The following is a 23,505-nucleotide window of genomic DNA, read 5'->3' as shown; positions in this document are numbered from 1 at the left end:
TCTTCTCTCTCTCTCTCTCTCCTCTTCTCCTCTCCTCTCTCCTCTCTCTCTCTCCTCTCTCTCTCTCCTCTCTCTCTCTCTCCTCTCTCTCTCTCTCTCTCTCTCTCTCTCTCTCTCTCTCTCTCTCTCTCTCTCTCTCTCTCTCCTCTCTCTCTCTCTCTCTGCTCTCTCTCTCTCTCTCTCTCTCTCTCTCTCTCTCTCTCTCTCTCTCTCTCTCTCTCTCTCTCTCTCTCTCTCTCTATCCTCTCTCTCTCTCTCTCTCTCTCTCTCTCTCTCTCTCTCTCTCTCTCTCTACTCTCTCTCTCTTCTCTCTCTCTCTCTCTCTCTCTCTCTCTCTCTCTCTCTCTCTCTCTCTCTCTCTCTCTCTCTCTCTCTCTCTCTCTCTCTCTCTCTCTCTCTCTCTCTCTCTCTCTCTCTCTCTCTCTCTTCTCTCTCTCTCTCTCTCTCTCTCTCTCTCTCTCTCTCTCTCTCTCTCTCCTCTCTCTCTCTCTCTCTCTCTCTCCTCTCTCTCTCTCTCTATCTCTCTCTCTCTCTCTCTCTCTCTCTCTCTCTCTCTCTCTCTCTCTCTCTCTCTCTCCCATCTATGATAAGAAGATAGTCGTTAATTGCTCACATCGAAACCACAATTGCCGACCTGTGCATCGCAAATATTAGGCCTATCACTCGTGTATTAACGAGGAGGCAGCCGAGGTTCATGACACCATCAATGCGATAGAAAGCGGGCTCTCCAACTTTTGACCATTTACCAGCGATATGGTGATTCGGCCACCTTCAGCTCGGGCTGGCGTCCGGACTGTAACGTTCCGGATGTCCGGCGCGTGACGCCACGGGCCCTCACCCGTGCGCCGGCGCGCCGCGAACAGGCCGCTTATAAAGGTGTCGTCTGCGAGAGACCGCGAAGTAGAACATTGCGCAGGTCATCCGGGAGCCGAAGCGGCTCTCCAAGTCTCCACCAATAGGTTCCACACCCGCTAAACGTGAGTATGCGTAACTGTTAACGTCCAGTAGATTCTGACACCTGGTGCAGCAGAGCTCGTTCTGTGCACGCAGTGGAATTAGCGAGGTGTGTCATTGGCTCAAAGATGACTATTTACTTATCACCGATCAATAATTCCGTGATTAGAATACAGATGAAACGACCAGCAACGCAGGTAGGATGGCCCAAGGGGCCCGTGCTTCTCCCCTCAGGTTCCGAGGAGCCCTTCGGGCTCCTCGAAATCTACGATTATTGGCCCGATTTAACAGTCCAAAGGGAGGGTACGACCCTGACCGGCCCCAAAGGCCGATCGAGGTCGTGTTCGGGGGCCCGGCCCGTAGAGCCGGACATTCTAATGCCAGCAAGGGGGCCCTGTGCGCTGATCAGGGCCCCTCAGGGGATAAGGGCCGCATATGTCGGTCAAAGGCACCACCAAGAACGCACGGTCGGCTCCGTGCCGGCGTGGGTCCAAGTAAGAGCTCATTCCGCAAGCAGGGACAAACCAGGAACCAGCTATTTACATTGGTCGGGCTCCCAGCGTCTGTCAGGGCCCCATCGTGCCTAACAGAGGGCCCTATGTTGGCAAGGGGCCCCGAGTCGTCCAGAGACAGTGTCAAATGTGGCCCGAAGAGGCGGCCCACCGGCCGGCCTACCGAAACTGGCGATCATGAGCTCGGTTGGATGACATAAGGGCCCGACGGACCGACTATAGGTGACATAAAGAATCACAGTCCGTAAGTCGTAGCCGTAAGTCGTAAGTCGTAGCTGTCGAAAGTTGTAGCTCGAAATATCATTCAGAGGTCCCCTGGTACTGTTTGAGGACTCCTGAGACCAGACGCAATCTGGGTTCATCGCATTGGCTCAGTTGGGTAGCGCGCCTGCCTAAGGATCCACCCACCCGGGGAAGGGTGGGTTCGAGTCTCTTTAAGCGTTCGCTATTTGCTCTTGACTGGTATGACTTGCGGCCGGTGGTAGCGGCTGCGCTTAAGGCTAGGTGACGTCAGAGGACAGGACGGACCGTGATGAGCATTGCGGCGCGTTAAGCATTTGCCACCAAATTCTGCCTTTGCCCTGGAATTGCGTGATCGGTGGCAGGGGTCGGGGGGTCACACAATAAACATTGCCTAGCGTGAGCTCTGATCCCAGAAATCCGCCAATTGAAACAGTTGGACAGAGATCACGAACATCGAGCAGTTGGCACCCCGCCAGTTTAAACTTTGGGGTCCATTTTCCAAACAGGAGCAAGACCGGGTGCCACGATTTGCATTGGTCAGTGTCCCTGAAACCCTGGCTGGAGCTGCTATGTCAGTCAGGGACCCACAGTGCCTAACAGGGAGTCATGTGTCGGCTAGTGGCCCCGAGGCGGTCACGGGCTTTCTTTGAGGAGGTCCGAAGAGACGCCGAATGGCCCTAGCGACCAAAGATCAAGGGCCTGATTAGAAGGCCCCTAGTCTTCTTGATTGGAGTCCATGAGTTCGAACGACTGGCCGTAATTCATATGAAGGACACCCTCCCGCTCGTAATGCCGTTACCTCAAAAGTCGGTGAGAGTGCCTCTCGCATCGATTGGGAACCCCTGGGACAGCGCGGACCTATATTTCGGCCAGAGACCACCGACACCGAACAGTCGGCTATGCATCGGTCTGAGCCCTGGAGGCCCATTTCCCAAGCACGAGCAAGGCCGAGCCCACGACGTATATAAGTCGGGGTCGCTGAAATCATGAGGGTGTCGGTCAGGGGCCTACAGTGCTTAACAGGGGACCCCGTGTAGGTAAGTGGCCCGGGTGACCATGAACCGTGTTTGGAGGGGTCCGAAACGGGGCTCGAATGACCCCCTGGACCAAAGATCAAGAACCCGATTGATCTCGAGGCCGGGCCTCCATTCGTCGTGTCGTGACCTGAAACGTCAGTCATAGGGTTTCTGTTAGGTTCCTCTCATGAAGGTTCTCTATCTTTATTATACAGGGGCTCGGCACAGGATCCAACAGTCGGCTCCATGTCCGTCTGAGCACTTAGGACACATTTCCCCAGCAGGAACAAAGCCGGGCCCGCGGTTTACAAAGTTCGGGATCCCTGATACAATGAGGGGCTCCTTTGTCGGTCAGGAGCCGCAGTGCCTAACAGGGGTTCTGTGGCGGCAAGTGGCCCCAAGGCGGTCGGGGGAACATCCGCTTAACAGGGACGGGGACGAGACCCCAAATGACAGAGGGCCTCATGCGTTGGTCAGGCTCCTCCGGTAATGAAAAGAAACATGCGAACTTCTGATGAGTGTTCACATTGAGGCAATGGAATGATCCTGTGCCAGTCAGGGCTCCCAATACCGCACGATTGGCCCTCCAACCCAAGTTCAATATGGGCCCGTTAAGCCAAACGCAAGCTTTTGTACCCATTTTTGGACCACCTGCGGCGATCAAAGATGTTATTGCGTCAATGAGCGTTGCTGCGTCAATCCAGGGCGAGCTGTGCGGGTCAGAAGGCCTCCCGCGCCAGGGAAGGGCTGGATCATTGTAAAATGGATGGCACCGGCCATTTATTTCATGCAGTCATTTAACGCATTATTTCTTCAGTTTCTTGAGCATGCAGTTCAGGCAAACTTTATCTGGTGGTAGCTTCTGACTATTCCAGTTAAAGAACACGAAAATTTAAAGCATTTAAGACAAACATGTCATTATTAACAAATTGACCATATCCAGTGATTTCTCTTTTTTTTGGGGGGGGGGGAGATTGCCATTCACTATCAGGGACCTTTTTCAACCATGCACACCCGTTGCCAAAGCTCTGGCTACGCGCCTGGAAAGGACTCATCCAACGATATTTTAGCCGACTCAATTTTTGTCATGCATCTGATCTGATAATCTATTTTATTAATAATTCGGGCTGAAGTTTGGAGCTCTTCGCATACCAAGGAGGTCAAAAAACCATGACCCGACAAATATAGCTTTCAGAATGTGAATTGTAATTTTGCTCTAGCATCGAAATTGTCAAAACATATCGCAATTTGATGTTTCACAGAAGATGGCACCCAGCAACATATATGTCTATGCAATACTGGCACGATACCACGTGACCACTTTCTTTCTCAAGCCACAGAATCGTCATAAGCGGATGAGCATGATCGACATCCTGGAGCAGCGAATTTGCCACAACCTAAAAAAAGTGTTGAGTTAATTGTTTTTGAAGTCATTGTGCATAATACAAAGTGTTTTCTGCTTTTCGTTTTCCCAGAATATGTGGAAGTCACTATTTTAAGAAGCAGCTTTTAAATGCAATAATTTCGAACACCTGAAGACTGATAGTTTTGAGGTTCATTTGCACCGTGGCGCTATGAAATGAGGCTCTACATGCTGAAAGCACCACTAGGTTTTATACAAACCTCCCATAATTACTCGGTTCCATGAGGCCAGCATAAAGAGAAAGCTCCTGTTCAATATGCTAATGAAAAATGATCAAGAATCCGTGTCACAATGTTCTGCGCATTTGTACCACTAATTGTACTCGCATTACACCATGCATGCGTATATCCAGGCGGTGTGGAACGTATGGTAGCACATACAGCAATGCATTATACATACAACAGACATACAATACCGCGGACCCACGGCCACGACAGTGCCACAGTTGTCATGTAGCATCGCTGACTGAAAATGTTGTTCAGGCCATTGGCGCGTGATGTGCGTTTGCAGACAGCAGCATGGTGGTCCTGGGCGAGGTGTTTCCCAACTTCGAGGCCGACTCGACCGAGGGGCGCCTGAAGTTCCACGACTGGGTCGGAGGCTCGTGAGTGCACTGCAGCATCTCAGCCTCCCTGACTGTCATCATAACACGGTGTTTTTGTACGAGTTGTTCACTATCAACTAGTCCATGAGAGTAGTGAGTTCCTGCATTCATATACGCGATAAAGCGGATTGCCAGCCACCATCACAAACATTAGGCAACTGCTTATAACCTCATGTTTATGATAAAGGGGAAACATGCCAAGAGCTCTGTGGACATGTTTTGTGAGCGTCACTCCATGACTGGCGAGCGTGAGAGCGGGCTGGTTTGTTTTTGACCATGTACTAACGGCGCGAATATGCGGCCACCTCCCGGTCGGGATATGTGGAAGGTGGCCGCGTGTCCGTGCCATGAGCACCTAGCTGCTGAAAAGCGAACCAGCCTGCTCTCACGTTCTCGACTTATGTAAAGGTCTTCTGATTATTGTAAAAATAAAACATGTGAGGGTCAAGTATCACATAATAATCTGTATAGTTTTTCGCGTAATTTCCCTCATGTTATGAGCATGGGGTTAAAAGAAGCATCCTATTGAGTTGTGGGTTACTGGATGCAACCGCAAATGTCACATGTCCACGGCCACAGAATGGTGCTACGGAGTGATTAAATAGTGAATGCGTATGTGTGTGCACTGCTGACTGAACCGAACGTGAAATGTCTGTGATATCGAGCGCGAGGATTCCGTATCAAGGCAGATGTGGTATTCCCAGTGGAATGCCACACAAACATTCATTCATGCACCGGGCGAAGCTGTATGGTGATACAGGTATGCGTGATAGAAAATGAACGATGCCGGCAGGATGGCATGTCTTTTATGTGTAATTCACGCCAATAGTCTTTTAACGGCCTGCTTTGCGAACAAAACATCTTGCACAAACGCGCATAATAACTGCAAGTCAAAACCGCATCGTCTGAAGGAATGTTCCATCTTGAACTACACACAAATAGCGATACTAAATTCTTTCGAGCTTAGCAACCATAACTCTTTAAAAAGGTTTTAATACGCCTGTGGTTGCAAAGATGTCCACATGTTCTACAATCTCGTTATGTCAGTTCAAAAGCTCGTGCAAAAGTGAAACAGTATAGGCATATCAGATACGTCATACTGGGATGCACGGATGTTTACAGAAGTAAAGCATAGCTGACAAAATCGAAATCACCCAGAGCACATGATTTCTTTTCTTCCATGATACGCGTCTGTTTTATTAATCAGAAGTATAGGCAACAGAATCGTCCCTTCACGAGTTTTGACGACGGCCGGGCCAGCGTACCCTTCTTTGACTGCTGAGGTACACGACCACCTGCTTCTCTAAGCAGCGCCGAGTCGTGTTCAGAACGGTGCCGGGTGGCCGCCCCCCGGCTGACCGTCCGGCGCCTCGATCCCCGGCTGCAGCGTCCGTGACAGCGGCTCTGTCCGCAGCTGGTGCATCCTGATGGCGCACCCGTCCGACTTCACGCCCGTCTGCACCACCGAGATGGGCGCAGCGGCCAAACTGGCGCCCGCGCTGCTGCGCCGCGGCGTCAAAATGGCCTGCATCTCCTGCGACCCGGTCGAGTCACATAAGTGAGGTCGCGCGCGGCTGGTGTACGCCTTCTCGGATCACAGGGACACGTGCTCTTTGTAATAGCGCGTGTGCGAAGCTGTTTGTTTGCATTATTGGGTATGTCTATGTTCGTGACGACCAGAAACGTGTGCAATTCCGCGATGGCAGTTGAAAAAACTTACCCAGTGGCTTTCGAAGGAAATGGTTTCGCCACGGTGATAAATGCCACGCGATCAAATATTAGTACATGCATATTCGTCGTGTGGTGAGCAAGTGACAGTCATTATTGAAGCAATATGCGGAGATCACGTGCGTGAACTAGCAAAGATACCAGCAACTCGTTACAAATGGAAAGCGCTTGAATTTCGCTGCACGTGACTCCAAAACGTCACGGGATCACTCTCTCCCAACGCCGCACCACTGCGTGCTACAGAGCCTGGATTGAGGACATCAAGGCGTACAACGGGCTGGGCTCGAACGCGTTCCCGTTCCCCATCATCTCGGACGAGACGCGCCAGCTGGCCAAGAAGTTCAGCATGATAGACCCGAACGAGCCGCGCTTCGACAACAAGCCGGCCACGGCGCGGGCCGTGTTCATCATCGGCCCCGACCTGCGCCTCCGGCTCTCCATGCTCTACCCGGGCACCACCGGGCGCAACTTCGCGTGAGTGGCGTGCGCGGCACGCCGTCGCCGGCGTCCCGCGTCGCGGTCTGTGGACGCCGCGCCGCGTGGCGCCACGGAGAGCGAGCGCCCTGTTGACACGCCTGGCTCTGTCGGCCTCGCTGCGCAGCGGGGTACCGGCGGCGCGAGGCGATGAGGGCCGGCAGGTCCGTCGCCGCGCGCGCACACTCGGTGCGCGCCGGCGGATGATTGGATCTGCCCGCGGACGCCTGTTCATTAAGAACGGACCTCCCTCGGCGCTTGGTGTAGTTTGGCACCGCGAATGAAGACTGTCGCGTTGTTGTCGCGTTGTCTCCCTTCCATAGACATGCTATCCAAGGCATGCAGTTGGAAATTGTTATGCTGCTTATCCGGCGCAAGTTTTAATTGCATGCCAGATATCACATTCATGTGAAGGAAGCACGCATCTCATGACCGGTGCGGCGATTTCCAAAGAGCACGATACGCGTCCAGGAGCCAGCTTCCGCAGGCACCTGTTGATGCCCTGACACGTGACCATCTGGCCTGCGATGCACTCGATGCTCTCTGTTCAAACAGCCGTGTCATGGTGTGTGGTGCAGTGTTAGTTCGGTCGTCGCTGGATGGCATGGAAAAGGCTAAGATAATAAATGCATCGCTCTGCGGGGACTTGTCGGCGTGGGCAATGGCCAAGAGGTTTACGCGACTCTATAAGTGTGGCAGCTATTTTATGTCAAGCGACCCATTTATCCATCACTGAGGGTGAGCAAATCGGTTCAGTTAAACCACGTCGCGAGGGATTATGAGCCGGGAGCTATTTCAATTTCGGCCAGGCTAGCACCAATGTCCGCAGAAAGCAATTGCGACGTGCGAGGTTTTACGCAGCCTGTATTTTCAGCGAGATCCAGCGAGTGATGGAATCTCTACTGGTGACTGCAAAACACAAGGTGGTCACCCCGGAACAGTGGCAGGTGAGTGGTAGGCGGAAGGACGGTCCGCGGCGCAGTGGACGCCATGTTTCCGCAGGGAAAATCTTTAGACGAGTTGTGAATGGGTGAAGCACATCGACCTATCTCGAGATGATATGTGTCGCCCGTCGAGCTCCGCACTCATCTGTGAGACCTTTCCGCATACATTCGTCACGCATGACTGGATCACAGAATGAGCTTTAATCGCACCTCGACGGCAGTCGGAGCCCAGCCAAACACGGTGTTTTGCCCTGCGTAGACGAGGACACGGTATCGCAGGCCAGTGCCGTCGCCGCGCGCTCCAGCGCAGCCGCAGCGCGCCCCCGGGCGTGCCCGCGGGGCCGTCCAGCGGGTCTCCGCGTGGTGAGTGTCCAGTGTGTCTCCGCGTCGCACTCCGGACCGAGCGGCGCGCGCACATCCACGCAGACATCTCCCGACACAAAGGCGAGACGCGTGACGAGAGGCTTGGCACTGGCTTCTGAACATGTACGCAATTCCGCGAGGTGCTTGTTGCATACGAGCGTGTATGATTGCAGAACTGGGATCCTTGCGCCGCGGAGGCGAACGCAATTGCTGCCCGGGGTTGAGCGCGGTCACTGGTCCCGTTCCAGGTGGGAGAGAAGTGTTTCGTGGTGCCGTTCCTAAGCGCGACCGAGGCCAACCAGGCGTTTCCAGCCGGCGTGCACGTGCATTCGGTGCCTTCGGGCAAGGAGTACCTGCGCACCACACCGATGCCCAAATAAAGGGCCGGTGACCGACACTGGGCGACCAGGCGGAAGGACCAGACCACCGCAAGAACTGATGATGTGATGGCAATAGTCGGCATTCCTTGTGGTGACGTGATGAGTGTCACTGAGTGTAGTCTGTCGCCTGTACGTCCATGATCTGAATTTCCGCGTTCTGTAATGGTATCCAAGACGATCAAGCGTTCCTCAAACAAACGGCTCGATTTCTCCTATTTCATCTACGTGGACTCTCAACACCGTCGTCTGCGATTTAGTCTCACTACTGGATCATGTCTCCGTGTGATCAACGTTCTCAATGTCTCTTACACGCGCGCGATGTGAGTCTAGTCGGGTTATTTCGGAAACGACTTTAGTTTTGCAGCGACGTCATCAAAAACGCACAGCCGTGTGACAGATAATTTCAGAAACATTCATGAGGGTGCTGCTTCCTCGCCATAAAACTGCCCCCATAGCTGACTTCCAGACAGCTCCTGGCAGATTTCGGACAGCCAGGCGTAGGTGTAACCTAGACAGGCAAAACGCGTTTCGTCCCCTGACCCATACCGCTGAGGAATATGTGGCCGGATGTCAGCGTGCCAGTCCTCATCCCTCCGATCGTTGCATGTCGTTAATCGATGCATGTGAATACATGTCGTTCTGTTGTGGCAATGGTAACGGGGTTTTGCATTAACCAGTAACGAGACATTGATCAGAGCTATCTCCCGATGTATTGAACGTTCTACACATTCGTGGTACATTCATATGGAGCGTGCCTCTAAGTCATGATTTGAACGATGTTCCATCGAACTGAAACATAAGACGTCAGCTGATATATCAGCTAGCACAAAATGGCAAACACGGTGGTGATAGCGCCCGAGAGAGACGAGCGAGACACGAACAAGTGGGTCCATCTCGCGAAGCATATACAACACGATAATCCTCCACTGCAACGCTTTCACACTGCTTCACTGCGAGTCTCTGACACTGTTCACTGCACACTGTCACGTTTCATCTTTCTCACGCTGCTCGCTGCACCTCTGCCGTGCAGTACAGCCGCGGTGCATGCACCGTTGGGGGTCGCCTCCGCGCCGGGGCGGGCGCGACTGCGGCGGACCGTTCCCCTTGGGAGTCCTCTCCAGAAGCCTCCGCAGGCGACTCCAGGCCGGCGCTGGAGCCGCCCGCGTCCCGCTCCTCAGGAGCGCTCCCCGACGCCGCCACCGGCTGACCATGCCGACGAGCCGCAGCACCTCAATCCTAAACAGCATCTTCCAGACGCCGCCTCGGACGACCCAGGCCGTCGTGGAGAGACAGGCGCGGCCGCTCCCTCCCAGGAGTCCTGTCCGCGGCGCGTGCCACCGCCGACGACGCCAGCCAGTCCTCGTGCGTTACTGCCGGGCGGGGCGAGCGAGCGACCGCGGGGCAACGTACTGACCGCGTCCTGCCAGCGCGCGCCGTCGGCACGACACGGCGCCTCGTCTGGTCAGCCGGCTCAGGCGGCACCTCCGCCGGCCGCGGCCGCACACGTCCGGTCACGTCCGCCGCGCGCTACACGCCCCGCTTCCACTTGTCGGCTGTGGTGTACGACGTCATGGGCTTGCCGCCGATGCCGCACGTGCCGACGCCAACCTTGCCGTTCACAGCCTCCGGCGTCTTGAAGATGGACGACTTGGTGTAGCCCTTGACATTTTTCCGCTTCTTCACCTGGGGCGAGAGAGCGAGATAAGCCTGGGCTCCCGGGAACTGAACATCTGTTCCACTGCATTGTGGTGTGTGACATATATGGGCGCATGACCAAATTCATGAAGCCTCCGCAAATAAAGATTTACAGAAATGTTACGTTATATTATGACGTTACATACACAGGTACGTATGTTGAGTATTTTGCCATGCTCGTTTGCAGACTCCAGCTGCGGTAATCCACCGAGTTCTCGGGCAAATCGCTTTCAAACAATCAAGTGGGAATGATGTGTGCAAGACAGACATTGATGAACTGCAATTTAAAGGTCATGCTCCACATCTCAAGATACTGAAGCAAGCATAAGATACGATGAAATAACCTAACGTAAAACTGTTGGTTTACTTTTAAGAGAAAAAGACAGCTATAGACAACACGATTTCTCTGTTTCGTAAATATGTTGCTCCATACGTCGTTGTTTGCTTACGTCATCGCACCTTGATCAGCATTCATTGAGAGCCAAATGACGGCCGCTATGTCTGGAAACCGTGCTCACGGACCTTGAAATAGTCTCCTCGAAAGTCTGCACGTCTTCGCGAGGTATAGCCCAGAAATTGGTGGTTTAGGTATTAAGCAGGGACGGGCTGTGAACTGCACTAAATAATCCTCAAGATAGCTTCTTCAGTTCTAAACCCAATACACGTGGGACACTTCCTTACAAAGTGTATCGGCACGCCTATGCAAAGGATAATACTTTCTGACCATACAGTGTACTTACTTTGTTGTTGAACTGTTGCCATTTCGACTTCTCCTGTTCACGAACTTCCTCCATCTCCTTGAACCGCTGGACCTTCTTCTGCTTTTTGCGCTTCAAATACTCCTGCTGGTTTTTGCCCTTCCGCCTGAAAAGAAATAAATGAGATGAGTCACGGCCGATTTCCGAGCATCAACAAAAACGGCGACGGACACACACACGGCCTCTCGCCTTTCGTGGGCGCAGAATGACCTCGCGCCGATACCATACCACCACAATCGCCACGACCTTTGCACTTCACAAAGACGTCGCACTTCACAAACATCTTTACGCATCCCTTCAAACTGAAAAACAAACCTCACGCGCTGTTTATCAACACGCGAAGACAACGCGAGCAATTCCACGCGTTTGGCAGCGGTGTGCTGCTCTGTACTGCGCGCGGCGCCGGGCACCCAACAAAACAACACTGACGCGGCCTGTGCGGTGCCCAGCGTTATCTGCTGGAGCACAGACGGGCGCGGTCGGTCCAGCGCCCAGCCCGGCCGTACCCGAACTTGGCGGCGGCGTCGGCGCCGTCCTCGTCGGCGGCGTCCTCGGCCAGCGGCTCGCGCAGCTGGCTCAGGCGCGTCACCTCTGCCGACTTGAAGCCGACGAAATGCACCATCACCTGGCCGTCCGACGTGATCTCGTCCACCATGGCGTTGTAGAACCTGCCGGCGTCGGCAGCGCGTTCAGACACGCTTCTGGCACGCGCCGTGCCAGGTGGGGCTCGCGAGGTGCATGGAATGACAAACACGCACGGTCAACGCGCGGCCTGGGCGTGACGCACTCGGAGGTGACAAGTAAAGACGCATGTATAGAGAAGTGAGGCGTATGCGAGCTTCGAAATATGAAACCGTTAAAAGCGCCATCCGTTGCACTCCGATAAACTACCAGTTACTTGCTCCCTGTTTGCCACTAGTAGTGGGCAACTCGTTGCTTGTACGACAGATGAGGTAATGCAATGACGCAATACAAAAGTCAGCAGTTTTTATTTGATTTAAATCAAGACAGCATGGGCCCAAGTAACTTTCATTTGATGCATTCTTAAAAACTAACTAAAAACTAACCCGATGGCTACCTATTAAGACACCTGTCTACAGACCTCCGTTTAGTTTCTCTTCTCACCGCACACGATAGATACCTTTCGCAGAAGCTGTTTTCCAGCACTGGAATCGAAGTAATAACATAGTTCTGGGAATCCATGGAAAGAACGTCAGATAATGCCGTTTTTCCCCCAGTGGTCAGCTACAAATGGCTGAAAACCTCTACCCCATTCAGCAACCTCTATGCTCCAAACTACGACCTTATCATCGAGCACATGGCTCGACTGGCGTTTTTTCGGTCTCCGTCTGGCCCCTGCCACCTACACCTTCACCAGCTGCAATCAAAGCATTAAGCTGGCGCGCAAGTGTACTACGGATGAGTGGTGCGGGCGGCCGCCAAGCGGCGGCGCCGGGGGCGACAGCGCGGTACTCACAGGCCGTCCTCGGCCCAGACGGCCGAGCAGCGGTCGCCGACCTCCCAGTTACGGATGGGCTCCTGCTGCTCCGCTGAGTCTGCAACGACAGGCCTCCCGTCAGGAGCCGCCGCGGACGCCGACGCCAGCGCCACCTATAATGCACAGGCCGCTGGGGAAGCATCAGGCTGTGACAACTCAGCGGGGCCTTCTACACCTGCCTCTGCGATCATAGCTGCGAAATAAACGACCAAAGACAATCCTCGGGTACAATTACCTTGTGAGGTAGCTGCTGGTGCTTGGGCCCGGATCAGGTCATTGGTGAGCTCGATCACCTCGACGAGGTCTTTCTTCAGCTTCAGCAGCTCCGCATCTGTCGGATCATTAGTGAGCGCAGCTTCCACCTGAAATATGACCAGCAATCAGTGACTGGCACAGCTACAGCTGGATGCCTTAAAGACAGGTTTCAGGTGTTGAAGGTGTGATCTCTTTACACCAGCACATCAAGGTTTTTATGCAGTATGTGAAGGATTGAAGCTTTGGATGTGTGATTACTTTAAAAACACAGCCTGAATAAGGCAGTAATATTTGCAGAAAAACACAGCTCTCCCCTTGAAAGATGATCTAATGCCAGGTCAAATGAATTGTTAAGTTCCATTTGACCAACAAAGCTCCTGCAACCTGCATTTATGCACCTTAGGTGCATGCTATAGTGCTAGGGTCCCTCATGCCCAAAAAGACCCCAAGCCCCATTAGATTACCTGCTTCAGCTGCTCATTATACGTGTTCAGGTTTTCTACGAGATCTTCTGCCATGTTTGTAGACGTCCACTGGCTGATGAACTTTGACTTTGACTTCAGTGATTCCCGTCAGGAGCTGTAAAGGTCAAGGTAAGGGTAAGACAGTGCAAACATTACCTCACAAACCTGGAACACCATACAGCAGCAATGGGTTCAGTCATGGCCGATCTTCCTGATGGCCTTGAACAGAATGGGTTCAGGGCCACCTTGCAAAAGCAATGCCTTCCTACCAGGTTGTCATGTCTTACACCAAAGGCAACATGTCTAAATGATAAGCAAACCTGTTGAAAACACTAAATGCTCCCCCATAAAACTGACACCCTGGTTACATTAGCAAAGGTCCCTTTCTGCAGATGATACAGCTTTCTGTTGGCTTCCTTAACCTACAGAAGTGCACTGGAAATAGTTCAGCAAAATATTACAGGAATCTACATGCATGCACAAATTTACAGCTGGATCAGTAGGTCGGCCTATGCTATAAGACCTTAGAAATCAGACGTGTGTGATAAGTAATAAAAACTTGTTTTATTTTAAACAAACCTGCTGAATGATGACCATTTCGGTTTTGGAGTGGGCTGAATGTGTGGGTGAAAAGACCCCCATCCACACAGCTAAAATCAATGATTGAGCAACAGACATAAACAGCCTGTTCTCCCATACAAGTGTGTACCAGCACCACACAACACAAAATATTAGTGAATGATTTATGACTATCTGAACCATATAAAGCTTCCCTATTGCTATGGACACCATTACCATCGCTGGGTGGTAGCAGCTGTCTTGAATAGCTCAGACATTTGACGTAATCCACCAATTATCATGACCTAAAAAACAACTCACAGCCTTTTACACCAGCTGGTAATATCTGTGTACCTATTTCTGCTAAAATTCTCTATCAACACAGTTATGGTCAGCCAAATGCAAGCTACTTCAAAGATGGTCAAATACACTGGGCTGAGGCATCAAGGTATTGGTATGCAGCACAAGTAGCTACAGCCCGAGTAACTGTGACAGACTGAGTGACATGGGCATGGTTTAGGGTTGTTTCCTTCAGCCAAAATCAGCCAGTACATGTTTATTAGTCTGCAATATTTCTTACCAGTAAAGCAGTTTTGCACCAGGTTTGTCAAGGACTGTTACTCTGTGGACAAATTTGCAATGATGATATCACTGGAGCTAAAGTTTCACCACATAGGAAGGAGTATACCTCCATTGCCAAAAGTGTAGCATTGAAATCGGAGAGAAACTAGGACTCAGTAGTAATAACTAGGACTCATATGTAATATCTAGGACTAACAACTCTGTTTCCCATACAATATTCCCAATCTTGGCACAGTGGGTGGCAAAGGACAGGCACCAAGAAGCAAACTGGTTGCAGTTTCAAAGCGTGTTACTTAAGACCATGGGATACTCTGGTTTCCTGAAGCTGAAGTGTGCTTCAAAGAAATACTGTGCTAAATGTCATGGGAGAGAAATTAAAGCCATAGCATATTTCACTGAATTCTCATAATATTTTCAAATATTTGTATGTATTGTTCTCAAAAGAGTATTCGGGGTTTTGAAGCACTCATCACACACATGCTGTTGATGAATTTGTGCACTGCAAGCATGACAGAACACACAGGTGGGGAAAAGTAAGAGAAATGAAAATCATTACTTTCACAGTGGTGAGCAGGAAGTCTATTAAAGTTTTCCCTGCTGGAGCAACTACATCAAAACAAAACTATAAGTTACAAAAATTACAAGTTATTCAGATGGACTTCAAGAAAACTTATATCACCAATCAAATGGCATGCGTCTGATTGAACAACGAATGAAAGGTCTCAAAAGTTGGCATAATCCTTTTAGGAAAACAACACAAATTTTCTAAATGCATCCTGTGAACATAATGTAACCACAGAGCATGCCAGCAATCAAATTTCAAAGGCACAATGCTATTCCATAATCTGCCATTTTCCACAGATATGAAGCCCACTCTGTGACTGAATATGCACACAATGGGGGACTCCTCAATATGAGGAAATCTGAATCAAAGTAAACTTGAGCTAAAATCTATAAGTATCAGAAAGATAAGACTCATCAAGGAGGCACAAGTCATGAGAACTAACTAATGAAACTCACTGGTAAGGAGAATGATCATATCCTTGCTAAACAACTTATCACTAGGAAATGACTTGAGAGGCAAGATAAACATAGATCAGGCCAGGTCACATTATGTTAGGGTTGGTAAGGAGGGTAGGTTAGCCTGGGTTAGGTTAGACAGGGTTAGATTCTTGCCCTCTTTTCTACTTTTCAACAATGCAGTTTTCATAGAAGAATGGCAGGCTATTTGGGCATCTGGCAGTGTCCAAAACTTGGGTGTTTATTGCTTTTTTTAGCCCCAACACATTTTGCTTCCCACAAATATACACTGGAAAGAATGCAAGAAATCGTTCTCTGTGAGCAACATCAGCTGAAGGCAAGCTGTTCCTGAAACTTCGACGGCATCGCGCGCCACATTCACGACTAACCAAGGGATAATGCTCTCGGGCTGCAGCCGAATCTCTCTACCATATCCCATACAATCTTTCTTCGCAATGCACTCAGTGTCCAGATCCGTTGCTGCTCACCAGCACACGGTTAACCCACCTTCCCTCCAACAACACCGACGCGCTCAGACGCCGCGCCCGAGCCCGCTTTCAAAACGACAGCGTCTCTTGATGGGCCATGGATAGGTGCAGAGAACATCTCGCATACGTCACGATTCAACGTTTCTGGATTGCACGTGGAAATCATTGTAACACAATACAAATTGGTACGAAAGTATATGACGTCACATTAACATTTACCTCTAAACATAGCGCGAATTAATCATATATTGATGAATAGATTATTTTCAAGTCTTTTTAAATTACATTCTTCTTTAAGCTGCACTTGAAACTACCAAAAACGGACATTGTATAGAAGGTAACATGGTGACGTCAAACATCACCCCAAACACTCGCTTTGGCACACGGAAAATCACGGCTCAGTCTCCCGGCTCAGTCTCCGGCTCTTGGGGAGGATTTAGCATTGGAGAGAAGGCATATTCCCCACCAAGAAATCCGAGCTGAATACGTGATGAAAATTTTTAAAAAGGGGATTGGACGAAAGCGTGGAATTTTGTCAATCGATCTACAGAGCATCGCCACGGAATCATGACCTGAGTATAAAGCTAAAGCAGGGTTTCTTGTCCTCCACTGAGCACAGCTTCGAGCCTCGCGTTTATGTTTTTTTAAGGTATACCTTTTATTTTAGATGGGTTTTGCCCCTGGATATTTTTTTTACAAAACCATTAAGGTCCTAAAAAGCAACATCAATACCCATAAATAACTCACAGAGGCTCTGTCGTTGCCACACATGGGAGAGTGATAGCGTGACTGGTTGGTAGTGTAGATAAAGGCAAAATCTAACTTTAGCTCAGTGTCATGCACTGTGAAAAGCATTCTATCAGACTCAATGCCAGTGAGTAGATGTAGCAATGCTAACTTTGCACGGCTGGATTGCTCTGTGAGGAGAAAATGAATTGAAAATGATTTGTTGCCTCTGCCGCTTTGCCCTCCAGCTGCAATCATGCGGCAGCCTCACATCCCAGGTGGTGTAGTTTTGTACGTAACTTTGTGGAGTGGGTCAGCAGAGAAATATGATATCCCAAATAGATGGTGCAAACCATGTTCTCTCTGATTTTGGCAAAGTTTTTCTCATAGTTGGGGAGGGGCTAGCATCATATCCCACTAAATAGGAAACTACACACCTTGTCTAAAATTAGGTATATTTAGAGCAGTAAAAGCCTAGGTGGGCATCACAATGCCCCAGAATCTTTCCCTTCAGTGAGAAGGATTGTACCTTGGCTAAAACACAGCAGCACTAACTACCATGCCCCAGATGCTCCTACTTATATTGTGGTTTGCACGACATTTCAATCATAAACTTTTCATAATGTGCCCAGGGGAATGGTGCAACATGTGCACAACATCTTACGCATCAACTTCTATTGGCCTTAATTGGGACAGACATCTTTGCAATAGAATTATCAATATCAACAACATTCTATCAGCTCCCAAGCTTAAAAAACAGTAGGTGTGAGCATACACTCAGGAAGGAGGAAGCACTTATTTACGAAGCTGGAAAATTTAAAAATTGCAAGCAGTCAATCTCTAATGGTCTTTGACAATTGCTGAGACCAGCTAGAGCATGGTATTTGCTGTCATCTGCCGCCAAAGAATGTGCTTTGGTGCCAGCTGTAAATGTGGTGCAAATTCACCTGGGTTATTTTGTGCTCACAAGCCATAATTTCACAATTTTTGTTCTCTCCCTCAAGAGCCAAAGCCAAATTTCAGATACTGGCCTCCAGTCTAAAATTCCAGTTTGACATGTCACATAACTATCACGCTTTTCACAGCTGTCTTGACTTATGGTGAAATGTTGCTTACAAATATTGGTTCAAGACATATGCTTGATTTACTGATTGTCATGTTGGTCCCATACATCTCTTTTGGTGCATGTTGCAACTATTTCTTATGGTTCTTAATGCACAGTAATTTTACTAATTGCATCAATGGCACTGGTGGGTGGTCTCTGGAGAGTTGCATCTCTAGAGGTCAGACAGTGTTGGAAATTCCAAACATTTTCCTGGTAGCAGAGCACATATTTTCAAAAGTGGAGTACAAAGTTATCCAAATGTTGTGGGTCATTACAGCTTTATGTAGGATATCTTTGAGAGATAATAGTACAGTGGGTGGCACTCAAGAAAAGTGACACTTTTCACACACAGCAATTCATGTAAAAGCATGTCAAATGAAAGGAAACACCAGTATTAAACATGGCAACTGAGACAACACAGTCTCATATTCTGTACTATGAAACACATGTGCATATACATTGGTTTGCAATTTATGAAAGGCTACATGTGTACACCCTCCAAAATGGAGGGTAATTATAATATCGCAATAAGTAAGGCATCAGGCTTATACACTCCCAAATGAAGGGTGGCTACATACTGAGCTTATACACTCTCCAAAATGGAGGGTGGGTATGATACGCACAGCCAGACAAAAATGGCACACAAAAAATGCAAATGAACATGCCACAGACGACCACCTACTTATGCTTCACCACGATCACACTACTCACGCTCCACCACGGGCACACTACTAACACTCCACCAGCTGAATGGTTTTGAAAACAGCTAAACATCCATGTCCTTCACCTTCCCACTCCCGGTCAACACACGAGGCCCTGCACGCCCCACACAAACAATAGGGACAGGCAGCACTCTTAACCGATTTACCGAGCCAGCACAAGTACAATGCATGGCAGACTGGTGTAGGCCGGCCAAACGGGATTGGATTAAATTACTCCGCTGACTCAGGCGGATAATGCAAGGTATTAATGGATTTTGACGCTCTTTAACCGATATCATTGCAAAATATGATAATTCATGTTGCAATCAATTGATGTTTTTGTCCTACTAAGCCCTTCTCCTTAAGTTGCCAGGCCATAGTTATGGGTTAATGTTACTCTGGTGTCCTGGTGTTTTTGCCGAGTGAGATGGCTGTCTCCAAACAGTTTTTTGGCTGTTTATACAATGTTTTTTTACTTAAAAGGGCATTTTTGTAAAGCCCAAGTTACCAGCTTTAATTGTACCTCCTCAAGTGATAAATTTAACTTGGTTTAAACCCACAGCTGCCATAACATTTCTGTACTCCGGATACCAGGAAGTGGCCAAAATTTGAACCACATGGCAGATCTGGATGAGCACAAACAAGTCCTTCTTCATAATCCTGATGCCCATCTCTATACAGCTTCCCTCTAAATGTTCACAAATCTGTTCAAGGCATGAGCACCAGCATAATATTTAGGCTCTTGACAAATCAGTCATGAGGAGGCGAATCACTAAAGCCAATTGGAGAGTTCTGCAATGTTCATCCTCCAACCCCAGCTGAGAGACAGGCGCAAACCAATGAATAGTTGAGACGTTTCCCACGCTGAATTGCGTTCTCTTATTTGCATTGCCATGACACAGTGGTGGCGGGTGGGCGGGCGGCCACCCGCAGTAGGCAAATGGGTGTGCAGTCTATGAATGTTTGTTGCATCCTTGGCAATAAATGTGGTTTGTCGGGTAGGTTAAGTCGTGTTCAAGTTTGGGCTGGTCTGAGTAGGGCATAGGAAGTGAGAGCTTTGCTGATCTACCGACCTGTGTGATTCTTGTGCTCATTTCTCATTTCCCAGTACTGTTCAAAGGTGATTCCATTCAACACTCACACACTTTATTTTTCACATTTACAAACATGGTTTATCATATACCTAGGTAGCAACACAGGCTGCTTGCCATTAGGCATCTTAGTCAGGTGGGTGCAAGACTTGTGCTCTTGCAGATATCAATACATGGCTCCTGATGGATGCAGCAAGTCTCAAGCCATTTCATTTTCTGGTTTTATTTTGTCCTGACACAAAGAGGTAAAATGACCTTTTCCAAAACCTGTTCTTGTTGCATCATGATGGAGTACAAAATATATTTCATTTTACCTAGTCACAATCCTGGAGTTCAAAATCTTCTGGTAAACATACCAGGAAACATCAATTTTTCCAACACAGAGTTCAGTTATTTGCTATAATAATTAATACACTTGGAAGGCAAGAATTCACACATTTCCGCATTATTTATCCTATTTGCTGCCATGAAGCAAATTATTTGCGCATAATTCTCTTATCGCCTGATGCACCTAGGTCTACCTAAACCTATCAATTTGGCCCGGTCTGAATATGGTGCACACAAGTGGATGGCTTAGCTCACACCACCCAATGGACATGTTTCAAAGTAGATTGGCTTCTTACATGCTCATGTCCCCTCATTGATAAATGAGGGCTTTAACATGCCCACTGATACCAGATGCTTAAAAATATCTGCCAAGTGAAGAACTAGTTGTTCTAAATGGTGGCAGGTGCGTGCATTCAGTTGCCCACTTCCAATGCAGACCATATTAAGTGTCAGGCAGCATTTACTCGTGTATATGTGGTCCCAGCAGTTTCAAGTTATGAGCATCACTCAGATCATGCTGTTCCCAAATCTGCCCTCCATAAAATTGTATTACAAAGCCTTTGATAGCCGAGTGAGGCGAGTTGAGTACCTTACAACTAACCACAAGAGTGCAACATGTCGCAGAACTACATCCTTACCTTTACGCCGAATGTCTTCGCTTGTAGATCGGGGCACAGTTTACAGCGTCAGAGTTATCTTCGTTAAACCTAAATATACTTTCAAAAACTGACAGGTGCATCCACAAACCCAGGGAGCGTCCAAACCGTAACTTACGAATGACGGGTCTACCCCCGCACCATACGTTTCTCTGAATGTACGGAAATGAACGGAATTGGCGCAACTTCGACAAATAGCTTTGCATTAAGGCACCACTACTAATTTGAAACTATTCGTTAATCCGATGTGTAAGGAGGAAGAAAAAGCAAGATTTGCATTACTGAATAACGTTTGCAGTTCTAAGAAGCGACGCTAATTCTAAAAAGCTGCAAATACATTTTTTTAATCTAGCAAAACTTAAAAACTATCTCATCGACAATGACCATTCTGATCCATTGCGGACTGTCCCCAGGCCTTCGTTTGCGACCGTCTGACCCTATATACCAGTTCCAAGCAGCATGCCACTGGTATTCATGGTAGATCAGCGACTGCTTGAACGTTAGAAGGTCATAATAAACAAAAACCTACGTGATTGCTTTGATCTTTTATTTTGAATGCCCGTTGAGGATTACGCAATGCGATCCGTTCCTAAAAGCAAATGGTTGTTGATCTGGGCCATTTTAGACCAGTGACCTCCTCTGACCTTAACCACGCGCCCGGGTGGACGATTGAATACCTCACACTCGGGTAGGGCTGCAGTTTAATCCTCTGTGAGCTTAATTACTAAGAAAGCTAAAGACGCCAAATGCACAGGGTCGGTTGGCCCGTTTTTGAACTCACTCGTGCCAAAGTTTAACGGTGCTAGGTCATGATCTTCGGATCAAGTAAGGTCAAAACATGTCAAGCTCAAGACTAGTGTTTGAAGTTCCCCTACATCTCCTCGTGGAACTGCCCTGCACTTGGATGCCGGCGCTAAGCAAAAGATCACTGGTGCCTATACCAGGTCAGTGACCATATTTGACCTGAAAAAGGTCAAGTTGACGAAACGCCATGAAGCGACTTGCCATGATGCTCGGTACACTCAGGGCTGCACTTTGACGTGCCGTGATTTGCACATGGGCGCATTATTACTGATTTATCATGCACGACTCCTGTTATCATCACACGCAATGCGAAACAAGCGAAAGCATGGAGCACCTACTGATACTTGAGCTCAAACTAGCTGTGAGCTCGAGACGACTGCCGGCCGTTTGTTCCTCGACTGTCATTTTTGCGGCCGGATTCGTCTTACCGTTACTCGTTTCGTTTAGCATACGCCAGCATTCAAAAACGGTGCATCCATGGTCGTGTTAATTGTTAAGTGCCTGCAGCAATGGACCGGGTTTAATTTATCACCCTTCCATGGATCCGCTATCCATGGCAGCGTGCATGCACACACAAAGAGTCGTGCTTAGCTTAACCGCGCTCAAATATGCGCGGCGGCCGCCGCGTTTTTTTTTTTAAAAAAAAAAACGCGGGGGCTGCCGCGATGGGTGTGCCTGCCTCGGTTATGCCGTCACAGAGATCCTCACCGCCCTTCGTGGCGTGGTATTAAGGCGCCATTTCTGGTTTGCCGGCCTTGGTGTCTACACGCGCCGCTAGGCGGAAGGCGGCAAACTTCCTTCCCGGTCTTGGGGCATTGGGAGATAAGTGTGGGCTCCATTCGGAGCAGGCGATCATGGAGCCCATCTGCCGGTCCCGCGTTGTCTTCATTTCGGACGGGATGAGCCGCCTCCGCTGATACCAAGCTCCGACGCCAGAGAGTTTCTGTTCCTTCCGCCGGTCCAACATCTCTACCGAGGTGAAGTAGCGGTCCATGGTGCCACTCCTACATGATCCAGCCGGCTCCCTGGTCAGAAGGGGGACCAGACCAGGCACGGACGGCATCACGGTGTCCACCGGCGCCAGGTCATGCTGGGTGGATCGCCCTGCATACGGCCAGGTTTTCCACACGTAGCGTTGTTCGACACCGGCGACAGTGCGGCAGAGTATGTCATATTTTCACGGCTTGGCAGGCATGTAGACCTTGAATCCACATCGACCACGGAATCGAACGAGGGATTCGGCGATAGTGACCGAGCACGCAGTTCTACGAGTGCCAACGGAGCGAACTCATTTAGGTGAGAGTGCTTTGATGCGTCCGATGATTTCTCCAGTAACTGAGACCGCGCCTCGTCCAAATTTTGGTTAGTATGCACAAGTGTATGATACAAAATCTCCAGTGTAAAAAAAGCAGTGCGCAGCGATCGCTAAAAGGGGTATTCCCTGTTTTGTTTTTAGCGTCTCGCAGGTGTTCATTACATCTCAAACGAATAAGCCACATGGACTCTCCCACATAGAATACGTCCCTGCCATGTTTTTTGCACAGTCTACACTTGATTTCGTGACCCGCGTTTTTTTGCGTGCAAATCCCCTGAAACCCAGACTCGCATAAATGACTTTTATTGCCACCCAAGCACTAACTTAGGCTTCGAGACGGAAGATTTCTCCAGACTTTTTTAGCTTATTGTCGTTCTTCCAAGCCATGCGTACGCGCAGTTTTGATTTTTAACGATGTGTTTGATTTTCCAAAGCAAATGTTCGTCTATGTAAGGTTGCGTTAGGAATCGTCCGATAGGACGTGTTCCCGCCTCCTGCCCCTCATCCCCCCACGTGCTCTAGAATTTTTTGCTTCTCCCAATATTCTACCTATAAGCCGCGGAAAATATCCATTGCCCAACAGCAAAGTCCATATTTTGTTTATGCTCTTTCTTTCCTTTCCACTACTTGATGAGTTGTTTCGAAACATGAAACTATGAAGCTATGCCCTATGAAACGTGTAACGAATTATGTTGTGCTTAGTGGACGTTGATGCACAGACCCGCGGCGCAGAATGATACCAGAGTTGGTGGGCTTGACAAAGAGCTCCGTTTCTAACGGTTTGAGGTTGTTCCTCCTTTCCATCGTCACTAGTGTATCCA

At 49.3% G+C, this 23,505-nt stretch overlaps 2 protein-coding genes across 2 annotated transcripts; one reads left to right on the top strand and one right to left on the bottom strand.

Moving 5' to 3' along the window:
* The first annotated feature begins 897 nt into the window (after nucleotides 1–897).
* Nucleotides 898–9,292, top strand: LOC119103500 (peroxiredoxin-6). The gene is made up of 6 exons (XM_037227075.1): nucleotides 898–977; nucleotides 4,659–4,752; nucleotides 6,167–6,310; nucleotides 6,724–6,954; nucleotides 7,829–7,901; nucleotides 8,510–9,292. Exons 2-6 carry the CDS (start codon nucleotides 4,667–4,669, stop codon nucleotides 8,639–8,641), a joined length of 666 nt encoding a protein of 221 aa, XP_037082970.1. The 5' UTR covers nucleotides 898–977; nucleotides 4,659–4,666; the 3' UTR covers nucleotides 8,642–9,292.
* Nucleotides 9,293–9,332: 40 nt separating this feature from the next.
* Nucleotides 9,333–20,730, bottom strand: Spf30 (survival of motor neuron-related-splicing factor 30). The gene is made up of 7 exons (XM_037227074.1): nucleotides 20,548–20,730; nucleotides 13,312–13,426; nucleotides 12,828–12,954; nucleotides 12,572–12,650; nucleotides 11,601–11,762; nucleotides 11,077–11,200; nucleotides 9,333–10,324 (listed from the first exon to the last, which is right to left on the bottom strand). Exons 2-7 carry the CDS (start codon nucleotides 13,363–13,365, stop codon nucleotides 10,169–10,171), a joined length of 702 nt encoding a protein of 233 aa, XP_037082969.1. The 5' UTR covers nucleotides 13,366–13,426; nucleotides 20,548–20,730; the 3' UTR covers nucleotides 9,333–10,168.
* Nucleotides 20,731–23,505: the final 2,775 nt, after the last annotated feature.

This window comes from Pollicipes pollicipes, unplaced genomic scaffold (genome assembly GCF_011947565.3).
Source record: "Pollicipes pollicipes isolate AB1234 unplaced genomic scaffold, Ppol_2.1 Scaffold_5724;HRSCAF=6776_pilon_pilon_pilon, whole genome shotgun sequence".
Classification (NCBI taxonomy): domain Eukaryota; kingdom Metazoa; phylum Arthropoda; class Thecostraca; order Pollicipedomorpha; family Pollicipedidae; genus Pollicipes; species Pollicipes pollicipes.
This window is presented reverse-complemented; position numbering and strand designations above follow the sequence as displayed.

Bases quoted from the DNA above. Each gene is read 5' to 3' on its own strand.
- LOC119103500 (XM_037227075.1), top strand. From the start codon at position 4,667: ATGGTGGTCCTGGGCGAGGTGTTTCCCAACTTCGAGGCCGACTCGACC. The intron at 6,311-6,723 runs GTGAGGTCGCGC...TGCGTGCTACAG, and splicing joins GACCCGGTCGAGTCACATAA to AGCCTGGATTGAGGACATCA. The intron at 6,955-7,828 runs GTGAGTGGCGTG...CTGTATTTTCAG, and splicing joins ACCACCGGGCGCAACTTCGC to CGAGATCCAGCGAGTGATGG.
- Spf30 (XM_037227074.1), bottom strand. From the start codon at position 13,365: ATGGCAGAAGATCTCGTAGAAAACCTGAACACGTATAATGAGCAGCTG. The intron at 12,651-12,827 runs GTAATTGTACCC...CTGTCGTTGCAG, and splicing joins ACCAGCAGCTACCTCACAAG to ACTCAGCGGAGCAGCAGGAG. The intron at 11,763-12,571 runs GTGAGTACCGCG...CGACGCCGGCAG, and splicing joins GTCTGGGCCGAGGACGGCCT to GTTCTACAACGCCATGGTGG.